A 12,356-nucleotide genomic window follows, 5' to 3' on the forward strand; every position below is an offset into this window, starting at 1 on the left:
CAATATCTTTGAACCCCGAACCTCCCACTTCCTTGGCCTCTCATAATCTTTCCCAACTGACCCAATGCACTTTCCTAGAGTCTCTACTATAACCCCACCAAAATTTGTGAATAAGGACTTCAATATGTTTAATCAAACCTTTTGAGAGTTTGAAGCAACTCATTGTTTGAACTAAAGAAAATATTAGTTTTCTCTTCTTTAATTTTTTGACTCGACCCTCTCTCATAAATGGCAAGATGTCCAATACATGTTGGCACTCCGTTTCTGTGGCACGACAAAAGATCACACTATCATATGTAAAAAATAGGTGAGATACCCGAGGGCCATTTCTACAAATAGTGACACCCATTTCTATAACGTAGTATTTAATTTTTTTTTCTTTATTCTCCTATTTAATTATTTTGAAAAAAAAAAAAAAAAAAAAACAAGTATACGGCTTTGTTTGGTGTAGACGCGTAGCTACTATATAATATTATTGTCAACCAGCCATGCACCCAACTGAGGTTTCCTTACTCCATACTCTTTTATGAATCTTCATGAATAGAATATAACGTGTATTTCTATCGTTTGTCTCAAAAAGAATATAACGTGTATTTCTATCGTTTGTCTCAAAAAGAATATAACCTGTATTTCTATCGTTTGTCTCAAAAAGAATATAATGTGTATCCTTACCTTAGCAATATCAAACCTAACTACTATACCAAATATATATACCTCCTCGCCTTCCGGCTCCGCCTATGTTTATCACATGGGCAATGTTCTGTACGTGATGCACTGTCATGTCCGTTGATCGATTACCACGATCATTAGTCTTTTGTTTCACAAAGGTCAACATCCCTGTTATACTCGTTTTGGCTAGCTACTGCAATCTACTACCTAACAAAGCATTTAATGGGTTGACTTACTTTAAGAATTAATGTTTTGTTTTGTAGGCAGGTTTGTAATTAATTTGTTTTCCGTGGCAGGGAGGTTCCTTATGCTGGTACCTTCATTAATTTGTAATTAATGATTTTTCCACAACTTATTTTATATCTACTCTTTCATGTTTTGAATGTGGATGTTATCTTTTAGTCTTTTGAAATATGTACATCAATCAAGAGCTGGGAGAAATTAAAAGATAATTTTAGAAGCAAAATTGATCCAAATAATATTAGTTGACCTCAATAAAAATAAATAAACTGTTAAGTTTTATATGTTGGCAATTCATGAGAAAAACATAAGTCTTAGGTGTCTTTAAAAGTTTATTTTTGAAGATAAGATTGTTGTAAAGTTTTGCAATTTAGAGTGCAAAATTTCGACCAATCGAAAATCTCAAATCGGATTAGTTGGCAAATTTCAAGCCCAAGTCCATTGTTCAATTTACTAGGTTTTCATGCCACTTATTTTACACTATAAAAGAGACTATAGGCACTACAAGAAAAAGGGCTTTTGCGGCGGTCCAAAACCGCTGCTAAAACCCCAAAACCGCCGCTAAAGGTACATACGACCTATAGTGGCGGGTGCTATTGTGGCGGGCAGTCCCGTCGGTGATGCAGTGCTGCTGTAGGTTAATTGCGGCGGTCCCAAAAACCGCCGCTATAGGTATATGTTTTAGCGGCGGGGAAATGCCCGCCGCTATTGTCCCGAGCTTTAGCGGCGGGTAAAGAGCACCGCTATAGCCAATCAATCAAAATGGCAGATTGCACTTTTAGCGGCGGGTCATGCCCACCGCTATTGGTCCCGACCTTTAGCGGCGGGAAAAAAGCGCCGCTATAGACATTAGATCAGAACGTCTAATTATACTTTTAGACCGCTATATGTTTCAACCTTTAGCGGCAGGCGATAAGCGCCGCTATAGGTATTTATTTAAAGGGTTAAAATGTGCAGCTTTAGCGGCGCTTTTTGACCGCCGCTATAGGTTTTTTTTTTTTTTTTTTTTCCCCAGTGGGTTTTAAAACTGCTGTAAATTGTTCACAAACCTGTTACAAAGGACCTGTAATATTTTTAACTCTACTAACATAATACCACAAATATAATTAATTAACAATACCACAAATGTCTTGAAACTAACGTAATATTAACATAGAAATGTATTATCAAATACATAGCATTATCTATAACCACCATCTTCAAATTAACAAAAAAAAGATGTGGTGATTTGAATAAAACAACCGCTGAAATTAATCTAATACTATAATCAAAATTTCAAAGTGTTTAAAATTATCTTTCAACACTTGCAAAAAATGCGGTTGTTCTTCCATAGTTCTTCGTACACAAAAAAGTCCAAGAACTCCAAGATAAAACTTATAAGCTTCTTGGTTGATGAGATGCAGCTGATGATCTGGGGAGAGGTGGAGATTGTTCGACCGGAGAAGGATCCTACATACAAAGTATGATTATTTAATAAGTGCGTACAAATGAAATAGAATGACAAGAAAATATTACCAAGGTAAAAAAAATGGAAACAAGTTAAATTTAGACATGTTTCTTGATCTTTTATGGGAGGACCACCTCTCTTTGCAGCTTCCTAGTTTTGAAATTACAAAGCAGTGGCACAAGAAGACAACTAATGAGATGAAATCAAAATGATTGGTGTTGGGAGGTCCTTTGATATAGAATTCAAAGGATGCAAAGGTGTCACCACATAATTCCATAAACATCTATTAATAACATGGTGCTTGTAGAAATCTTTTTCCTTCACCACCCTTTATCAATGTTACAGATCAACAGATTCATACCGTCACAATTCACAAGTAAATACTATCAATAAATATCTTTCTAGCTAATGTAATTACTAAATATGTAATTATCTTTCTAGCTAATTACCACAAGTAAATATTAATTAGTAACCATACATTTAACGTTCCTTTCCTACTACATATAAATTGACACTCAATTCATTTATCATACCTGATTGCATTGTGTAGTTTGTTGCATCTGTTGAAGCAGGCGAGCCATTCTTTGCTCCATTCTTTCCTCCATTCTTTGCTCCATTTCTTCGAATTGACTAACTTTTTCCTTCATTTCGTCAAAACCTGCTAGTTTCTCCTCCATAGTAGCCAAGGAAGCCTTCAATTGTGCAATTTCGTCGTCCCTTGCTTTACTTAATCGTATTTCACTGTCCGTGAGAGCAGTCTTGCTACTTTGACCACTTGGGGTTGGACCAAATCCTACCCCACGAATGCGACCTTTGTGCTCCTTATCCATCACTTTGGCAAACACATCATCTCTTGACCATGCAATACTACCACTTGTGTCAGATGACTGCAATTGATTCTCAGAGTCAGCCAACAATTCCTCATTTTGTCCTGATATGAGTTTGAACAAAACAAAAAAAAGTTAGAAATCATATAGTTAAAATGACCTCATAACATATATATATATATATATATATATATATATATAGGATAAGACAAGCAAGCACCAATAAAACCCAGAACGATGCAAAAATTATGCACACAAAGCTAGTGTCCCCCTCACCATAACCAAAGGCACCAGTGCCAAAATTGTTGGTGCTACTTTGCCACAACAACCAATAACCGTTAAGAGAAAATTGACATTCTACAAGCAACTCACCACATGAACCTCTCCCAAAAAAAAAAAAAAGGAAGTCATATACATCCATTATGTGGTGATTGTGAAACCAGAAAATTTTGGTATTATAAGGTCAACTATGAATGGAAACAAACAGATTTCAAGGATTTAAATTTTATTGTTGTCGACAATGGAGGAAACACTACCATATGTGGTCTATTTTAAGCTTTGTCCCTTCTTGAGATCAATGTATCACAACTCATCTCCTTAAGAAAAAAACAATATTGCTAATTATTACATATGTTAATACCAAAATATATGTAAGATTAAAACTAATAGTAAAATTAAAACAAGTATAATTTATTACATAGGGTCTATTATTTTATTTATAAAAGAAAAAAAGACAAAAAATGGTCTATTATTTTATTTATAAAAGAAAAAAAGACAAAAAATGGGAAGAATTTTGATAATCTCTGCCTACACGTTGGCTTGTATGTATAGCATTTTTCTTTATACATGTACTTTTTTTTTAGTTTAATAAAGTTTCTGACCTGTTGTTAAAAAAAATGAAATAAAATTGGCATCCCCTTTATACACTCAGAGTTCCAACATACTATAAAAGAGAAAAAAAAGAATTTTGGGTTTGAAGGAAGGAATTCACAAAGGGATTTATAAGCTCTTTCACTGTAAGTCATATCATGGTTTGGTTAGCTTCATATATTTCAGACTCAAATTATTAGTAAAGAATAAAATATATAAGAATTCAAGCTTATTCAGCATTTAAAAAAAAAAAAATCTAAATAAAGGATGAAATATATTAAAAACCTATAAATTATACATACAACTAATACTAACAGCATTTTCAATGTATTTCAGAAAAAAAAAAAAAAAAAAAACTAAGACCTACGCTTATCCCAATTCCCAAACCCTCCCCAATACGAAACTAGTTTAAAGCTCAACTACATCAACCTTCATGATTAGGAAGCCAAAATTTGAAGCTTTTAGGGAAAAAACTCTACAATTCACTAATCATGCTTTAAAAATCTACCACTTTAAAGCATTGTTTAACGCAATTTGTCAAACACTCAAAAGCCAAAAAAGCTAAACAACTCAGTTAAAACTCTATATTACAAACTACTAAAACTCTATAATTAAAACTCTCTTCCTAAAGTAATGCCAAACATGCATATAATTTTATCGATTTCATTTGATTGTCAAAATTTCTCAGTGGAATAGCAAGTAAAAAGTTCAACATTGCAGACAGATCATATAAAAAGAGGTTAACTTTTTAGAAAAACATTCCAAAAAAAATCAGTGAATAGAAAAATCCAAAAAAAATAAAACCACTGTGAATGATTCAAATGCACTATACCAATAGCAGCAAAACAAGAAACAAAAAGTTAAATAGAGTAAACTTTTAAACAAGTGAATCCTAGACAAACTTCCACATGTTAGATGCATTTCAACCTGGCAGAACCTAAAATTTGCCAATCAAGGATCTCCAGCACCAACACATGTGCAACAGATGACATCAGCACTTTGAGAAATCTCCTTTTCAGTTGCCCGCTTCAGTGCTACAAAACAAAGATAGAGAAGGAGGAAAAAATAAACCTTGCGATTCAGAGATGAGAAGAAGACAGACGTTGAGAGAACTATCACCGGTAAGGTTTTTTTTTTTTTTTTTCATTCTTTCTTAGATCTGGGTATGGGTATGAAATATGAATTAGTTTTGAGAAATTTGGTTGGATTGATTTTAATTTAGGTATTTGGGTTACATTAGATTTTGATTTGATTTTTTGAAATTTGGGGTTATATATGATTTAGGTTTGGAGAGGGCAAAAACAGAGAAATAAGAGAGAAACAAGAGTTCGTTATTTGGAAAGAGCAGAAACCTTTATCGGTAATTGTCTTTTTTTTTTTTTTAAATATTGCTTTAAACGTTTGAATTAATTTAGTATTAGGTTTGGCTATTTAATTGAATTGATTTTGATTCAATATCTGTCATCCTTTTTTTTTTTTTCCCATTAAACTAAACTCTTAGATACCATTTGGAGGACAGAAAAACAGCGAGTCGGAGATTGAAGAAGTTTGATTTTTTTAATTTGATTTTGATTGTCAATTTGTCAATTTGATTTTTTTTTTTTTTCAATTAGTTTGTTCTGGGAATAGGAACAATTAAATAGGAATGTTGATTGAAATCACTAGCAGACAACTAACTTGCGGAGAATGACTTAGTTTTGGTTGATTAGTAGTTTGGATTTGTTTTGATTAACGTTTTTGGAATCCATTTATATATATATATATATATATGGGCATGTTGTTCCTTTGGGAAGGTTACCGTGTAAATTTTAAGGATTTCTCTGTTTTTCAGCATTGATAAAGATTACTGATATAGACGCTTTTATGCTATGAGCGCATCAACTTTTATATGTCTATCCAAGTCAATGATATGGACATGCAGTACCATGACAAAGATAAGATAATCATGGCCTTTTATGAATCAAGTTCTAATTCAATAAAAAACAATATATCACATGAATGAATCACGGCACACATGAATAAATCTAATACTTATGCGTTACTGCAAAATTTTTAATATGAAGAAAAGAACTTTTCTTTCATTCTAAAACACAATTAACACATTAGTGCTGTTTTGTTCTCAAAGCAAATTGACCTGTAAAATTGTTATGATTTCATTAATTTTTTTCCCACCTTTTTCCAGCAGCCAAATAGATTGTTAGAGTTCTCTTTTTTCTTTTTCTTTTTAGGCTATGCTTTGTAGCAAATTTGGCTTATTTGTGTTTGTATAGTTTTACAATTCAGTCTGCCTCTAAGATTACATATAGTCTTAGTTTTGCGAAATTTGAGTTTCTATTAGTCATATTTCTGTAACTACTAAATTTAAGTCCAAACCAAGTTTTATATATATGGTTTGTGGTCTCTAGCATTTTTTCCTACAAAACAAATACATATGTATAGTTTTAAGTTTGACTAAACCATGTTTCAATAGATTTTCATACTATACGTATTTTTTTAATTTATAAATTGACATTTAATGTAATTTTTCTCTTTAGTTAAATATGGATGATAGAAAGGTTATAGCGAATGTGAAGATGAGAGACATACTTTGGTTTATGGTGGTTGACTATTTCAGCAATTACATGTTGGTGCATACACATGTATAGAAGGAAATCTATTTATGTGGGTGAGGTTGAACCAACATATATCGAAGACTGAATTATATAATGGATTGAATGGTGTGATTAGAATCCTAACTTTGAATAAGAAAAATCTTTGAAGAGGAATGAGACTAACTTATTACTAAAAATTTTATGATATTATGATTTTGTTTAGCTATTTTATAGAGTTATCTTAGAAGTTTTATCATATCATGTTTATATTATTAGATTATGATAGTAGTAGGTTTAACATTATCACTCAAGAAAAGCAAAACACATTTAATAAATGCAGTTAAAAGCAGCACATTCATATCTGTTATTCAGTTCCTTTTATCAAAAGAAATATCTATCATTCAGTATGAAATAACCATATAAGAAAAATGCTATCCAAAAATCACTATCTTCACAAAATGACATATACATAAATTAAAAAAATTATCATTCAGTATTCATTTATTCTTAAAGAAGCAAAATTGCAATATTCAATGTAGAACAGAGGTGTATGTATAACCTTTAGTCTCAATTAGTTACAAACTGTATAGTGCGAACATGGAAAATAACATTATGATACCTCTTGCACAAAGGTAAAATGTGTGCTTTATGTGATTATAATTATTCATTTTCCACTACGCATATAAAATGGATTGAAAAGCACCACTGACATACCATCAGAAGGTTGCCAATATTCTCCTCCGAATTGATCCAGGGTTGAACCGCAAATGGTTTTTTCAATTTCACCGACTTAGGTGGGAATGCACTCAGAAGATCTACAACAAAAATGGAATCAGATCTGATCAGAAAAATTAAAACAAACTAACCACAGCAGATAAAAACACAATGCAAACCAAATTGTGGGGAAAAGACCATCTCTTCGGCAAAAGACTTTGTATCTGTTTAAATAGAATCAACACCAAAGATGGGTTTCAAATTCATAGACTCCAGATTCTTTGCTCAAAAACACATAATTAAAAGTAATATGGTACAAACGCAGTATACATGTGGAATTGAGTTAAAGTAAAACATGAGCCCCAACCTTTACTTTCCAGCCAACTAAAAAGAGTTGAGAAGACAATAAAATTATGCTACTACCAGCACAAATTTTTTAGTTAAGTACCACTGCCACCACCAAATCCAACACCAGCACTTTATCTCTTAGATGACAATTATTGTCCATTCCTCCTCAGGCAACATCATCACAACGAACAAAGTCAATCCCATATAATATAACACACCCAACAAAAAGCAGACCTTGATTTAGGATTCAATTTAGTTGAAACAAGTATAAGCATTCTCTCTTCATTCCTAATAGAATGCAATATCACATTCAAAACCATCAGAGAAGGGACACTGATTAAATCTAAAACCTTATTGAAACAACATGAAAAAACAGGACATAACACTATGAGTGGTTTGAATTTTTGGGTGTTCCCCAGCTAAGAAGGGTATTTGCAGAAACTGGGGCATTAAAAGGAAATGTCTGAATTTTCCTTTTGCCATGGTTTAGGAGGATTAGAGAGTGGTAATTATCAATTTCATGAGGAAAGAGTTATATTTTTATTCTGGTAGCCAGAATCCAGTACTGCTGTTCAATTGAGAGAGAGAGAGAGAGAGAGAGAGAGTTATTTTTAACATGAGATTTTCATATTCTGGGAACCAAAACAATGTGAATAAGAAGTTAATATTTAAATCATTTTTATTTCCTCAAAACTATAGAAGACCAGATTAGGGCTTAATGAAAAGCAGTCATGTAAATGCATGAAGACTGAACCAAAAGTTCTCAACGGAATGCCCACCTCTGAATGATTCAATATTTTGCAGTGTGTCATGGTCAAGATGGATCAATATTCTGCATTTATTAAAAAAATTAGACTTTAAAAAGTTGTCTATTCTATTTATAAGATTAATCGACCAAAAAAAAAAAAAATCAAACAAGCACTAAGTATACCAAAAAAAGAGGAATTTTACAATATCTATATAAATTTGGGTATGGTAATCCAAAAGTAAATTGGTTGCATTTGACTCAAATTTCATTGAGTAGCAACTTCAAAGTTTTTAAAAATAATTTATTTTATTTTTCCTTATTATTTTGATATGATCAAATAGAGTTTATATTAAATCCAATGATAGATTTAGATTATACCATGTCACAATAAAAACTTGTGTTTTTTTTTTCCTTTTAATTTTCATTTTGTTGCCATTTTAAGAAACATGGCAGTAACTTTAACTTTCATTAGTAACTTATGTTATAATAAAGAGTAACTCTTCCATGTGCGTTGCTATCATAGACACATCCTTTAAAAAATTTGAGGTACCATAGAAAGCCCCCAAAATAAAATAATGCCAAAATTTTCCTCAAAGTCAACTAAACTAGAATGCTCATAACTTAGACACGTTTAAAAAGAATTAGGAAAATGCTAAAGCTACTATACAAATTATCAGATCAACAACTTAATAACTTTCTTAATTTATTTGTTGTGTTCTGTTTAAAATACAACAACCCAGTTTGTAAGAACTATGTATTTTGTTTTGGGATCATGACAATCTAAATTTTACAAAGCAGAGGAGACAAAAACACACACACACACACAAGTACAACAGCATTCCAGAGGCATTTAAGAACAACAACAGAGAAGCTGAATAGACCTAGTATTTGTGTAATTTGTAAACTCTAGCCTTTCCCCCACACTCCATATGAACTTTATATTTATAATGTGATTATCATACCCAAGATACACGGTAGTGAAAATCCAAATACATTCAAACTTCTAAACATTCCTTCCTTAAAACTTAAAACTTAGAGAATTGAATGAATGTTATAAAAATAATATTTTATTTATTTATTTCCAATTAGATTCTTTATCTTCTTCCAAGCCGAATGTAAATTATTTTTACGATCATTGCTAAAGTTAAAACCATACACGATAAAAGAAGTTATTTTTTAATATTAAAAAAATTCCATTCAAAATACTATTGTATGGCAAACTATTTTAACAAATAGTCAAATAGAGGTAAAAATAATAATAATAATAATAATAAATAAATAAATAAAAGGGTCTTTTTCTTCCCTCTTGCACAACACAATTACAACAGCCAATTTTCCAAGCTCGGCATTCTCTCATGCCCCCTCACACCCACCTTCTCCAACAACCCCAACATGTTGCTCCGCAAATCTCAATCTCACTGTATCCCTCTCTAAGCTTTCTTCTCTTCACTCCCATCTCTCTCTCTCTTTCTCACCCTCTCAAATTCTCTCTAAGACCCTACCCTTCCCATCTCAATTTTATCATTTAAACCCCCCCAAGAAAAATCACAGTCCTTAAACATAGTTCAGACATGTAGTTGATGGGTATTTTGAACAATTTTATACTTGTGTCACTCCATCATAGAACAATTTTTTCACACAAAAATAAATAAATAAATCACGAACACAGAGAGAGTTTTTCCTTTACCTTTTTAGCAGAGACACTGGAATCGTTGATGGGTATTTAGAACTTGCTGTTTGTAGAGACACTAGCTTTGCAATCTCTGAAATCGTCAACAACAAAAAAATAATAAGCATACCTGAGAAAGCCCTTACCCACCCGTTAATTAAAATTACTTAATTAACCAAAGAAAAAAAAAAAAAAAAACATCGTTACCTGAGAAAGTGAAGGCTTTACAGTGCCATCGACCTCACTCAACAGCTCTTGAATTTCCTCTAAATCCCTAGCCGCTATTAAAAAACCAAACAAATAATCAAACCAAAATAATAATAATAACAGCAAAGAATCAGAGAGAAATAGAGAATCAGACCGAGTGAGAGATAGACAGAGCGATGAATGTCTCGCGAAGCGTCAATCGGTGCCTTCGGTCCTGCGGTGTACCAAACAAGAAATTAGGGTTTCGATAACAATAAACAGAAAAAAGAAATAGGAATCTCGGTAAGGCTTTTTGCTGAGGAGCAAGCCGCCTCCTATGGTGGCAGTGCCGGTTTGAGGTGATGAGATCAGGTCGCTCAAGCCATGGGTTTCTGTCAAGAGAGCTCGGATGAGATAACAAAACGAGGGAAGGTTCTAGATTAGGGGCATGAACCGTTAGGGTTAGAAACGATAAGACAAATGGGTCGGGCTAGACCTGACCCATTTGTTTTTGGACCTAACTAGGCTCGATTTTTGGGTGGTCGTGGTGGCTGTGGTTGGGGCTTGGGAGGTGGTGGTGGTGGCGGCTGTGGTTGTGGGTTTGTGGGTAGTGGAAGAGATGAGACAGTGAGGAGGTTTTCAGCGTCTGAGAGAGAGAGAGAGAGTGCGTGGGAGACTAGCTAAAAACGAAACGGCGGTAAAAATGAATAAGGACAAAGGCTTAGGAGGTGGTGGTGGTGGCTGCTGTGGTTATGGGTAGTGGAAGAGATGAGACAGTGAGGAGGTTTTCAGCGTCTGAGAGAGAGAGAGAGAGTGCGTGGGAGACTAGCTAAAAACGAAACGGCGGTAAAAATGAATAGGGACAAAAAAATCAGAGGGAAAATTTAGGTCTGGGTGGGGGAAAATGTAAGGCCTATTGCGGCGGGTCAATCACCCGCCGCTATATCTAGGTTTGGGGCTGCTGAAACAGATTTATTACTGCGGGTCATTGGCCCGCAGCTGTAGCGCGCCGCAATAGCTATAACTATTGCGGCGGGATATTGGCCCGCCGCAATAGATCTCCTCTACAGCGGCTGGCCCAATTCACGCCGCAATAAGGCCACCTATAGCGGCTGTTTTGCCACCCGCCGCAATAGGTCCGCCGCAACTGCCTGATTTTCTTGTAGTGAGGAGAGAGAGAGAGAGAGAGAGAGAGAGAGAGGAGTTTGAGAGATGAGTTTGTTTTAAAATAAAAAATAACAATTTTATGGAAAAATTGAATTTCAATTGTTAACATAGTTTTTATGTTATCTCTTTTTCCTTTTTTTTTTTAATATATATTTTAATTTTTAAATATAGCATGTTTCACTTATTTATTTATGGGAGTTATTTTTTTAAGTATAAATTTAGTTTTTTTTTTTTTTGAAGAGGTAGAACTTTATTTAATTATGAGAAAAAAAAAAAAAAATACAAGTATACTGCTTTGTTTTCTGTAGCTATATCATATCATGCATATTATTGTTTTCCTAAAAAATAAAAAAATCATATTATTGTCAACCAACAATGCACACAACACAGGGTGTCCTTACTAGAACGTGAATCTGAATGAATTGAATACAGCGTGTATCTTAGCAATTCCACAATTCCAAACACACCACCTTGCCCCCCGGCTACGCCTATGTTTACGATCACGTAGGCAGTGTTCTGTGATGCACTGTCATATGCATGCATGTTCTCCGGTGTTCTTTGAGGGTGCGAACGTTGTTAAGTTGGTTAGATAAATTTACCAAAAAAAAAAAAAAAAAAAAAACAATTTCCAGAAGAAGAAGAAGAACCAAAAAGCAATGGGGGGATTGAATGAGGTTATGAAAAAAATAGTATTTTACTATATTTTTAACAACCAACGTGTGGGCTTTGTTGTCTTATTCCTGAGAATAGACTTTCTTGTCTTATTACATATAGGCATATTAAAAAAAATTAAAATTAAAATAAAAATAATTTGCGGTCGTTTCGCCCATCGAGTTTTGCTGCTCTGGATGTGAAGATTCTTTTTTTTTTTTTTTTTTGA

General features: G+C 33.3%; 1 protein-coding gene and 2 long non-coding RNA genes across 3 annotated transcripts; 1 reads left to right on the forward strand and 2 right to left on the reverse strand.

Annotated features, from left to right (window-relative positions):
* Nucleotides 1-2,035: 2,035 nt before the first annotated feature.
* LOC126691425 (uncharacterized) lies at nucleotides 2,036-3,604 on the reverse strand. Its single transcript, XM_050386475.1, has 3 exons — nucleotides 3,460-3,604; nucleotides 2,890-3,287; nucleotides 2,036-2,358 (listed from the first exon to the last, which is right to left on the reverse strand). Exons 1-3 carry the CDS (start codon nucleotides 3,602-3,604, stop codon nucleotides 2,284-2,286), a joined length of 618 nt encoding a protein of 205 aa, XP_050242432.1. The 3' UTR covers nucleotides 2,036-2,283.
* Nucleotides 3,605-5,094: 1,490 nt separating this feature from the next.
* On the forward strand, nucleotides 5,095-5,923 carry LOC126693495 (uncharacterized). Its single transcript, XR_007645381.1, has 3 exons — nucleotides 5,095-5,174; nucleotides 5,338-5,413; nucleotides 5,555-5,923. It is a non-coding gene; the product is annotated as an uncharacterized LOC126693495 (long non-coding RNA).
* Nucleotides 5,924-9,998: 4,075 nt separating this feature from the next.
* LOC126693496 (uncharacterized) lies at nucleotides 9,999-11,011 on the reverse strand. Its single transcript, XR_007645382.1, has 3 exons — nucleotides 10,485-11,011; nucleotides 10,331-10,404; nucleotides 9,999-10,217 (listed from the first exon to the last, which is right to left on the reverse strand). It is a non-coding gene; the product is annotated as an uncharacterized LOC126693496 (long non-coding RNA).
* Between the last annotated feature and the right edge of the window lie 1,345 nt (nucleotides 11,012-12,356).

The sequence above is a fragment of the Quercus robur genome, chromosome 7 (assembly GCF_932294415.1).
Source record: "Quercus robur chromosome 7, dhQueRobu3.1, whole genome shotgun sequence".
Lineage (NCBI taxonomy): Eukaryota > Viridiplantae > Streptophyta > Magnoliopsida > Fagales > Fagaceae > Quercus > Quercus robur.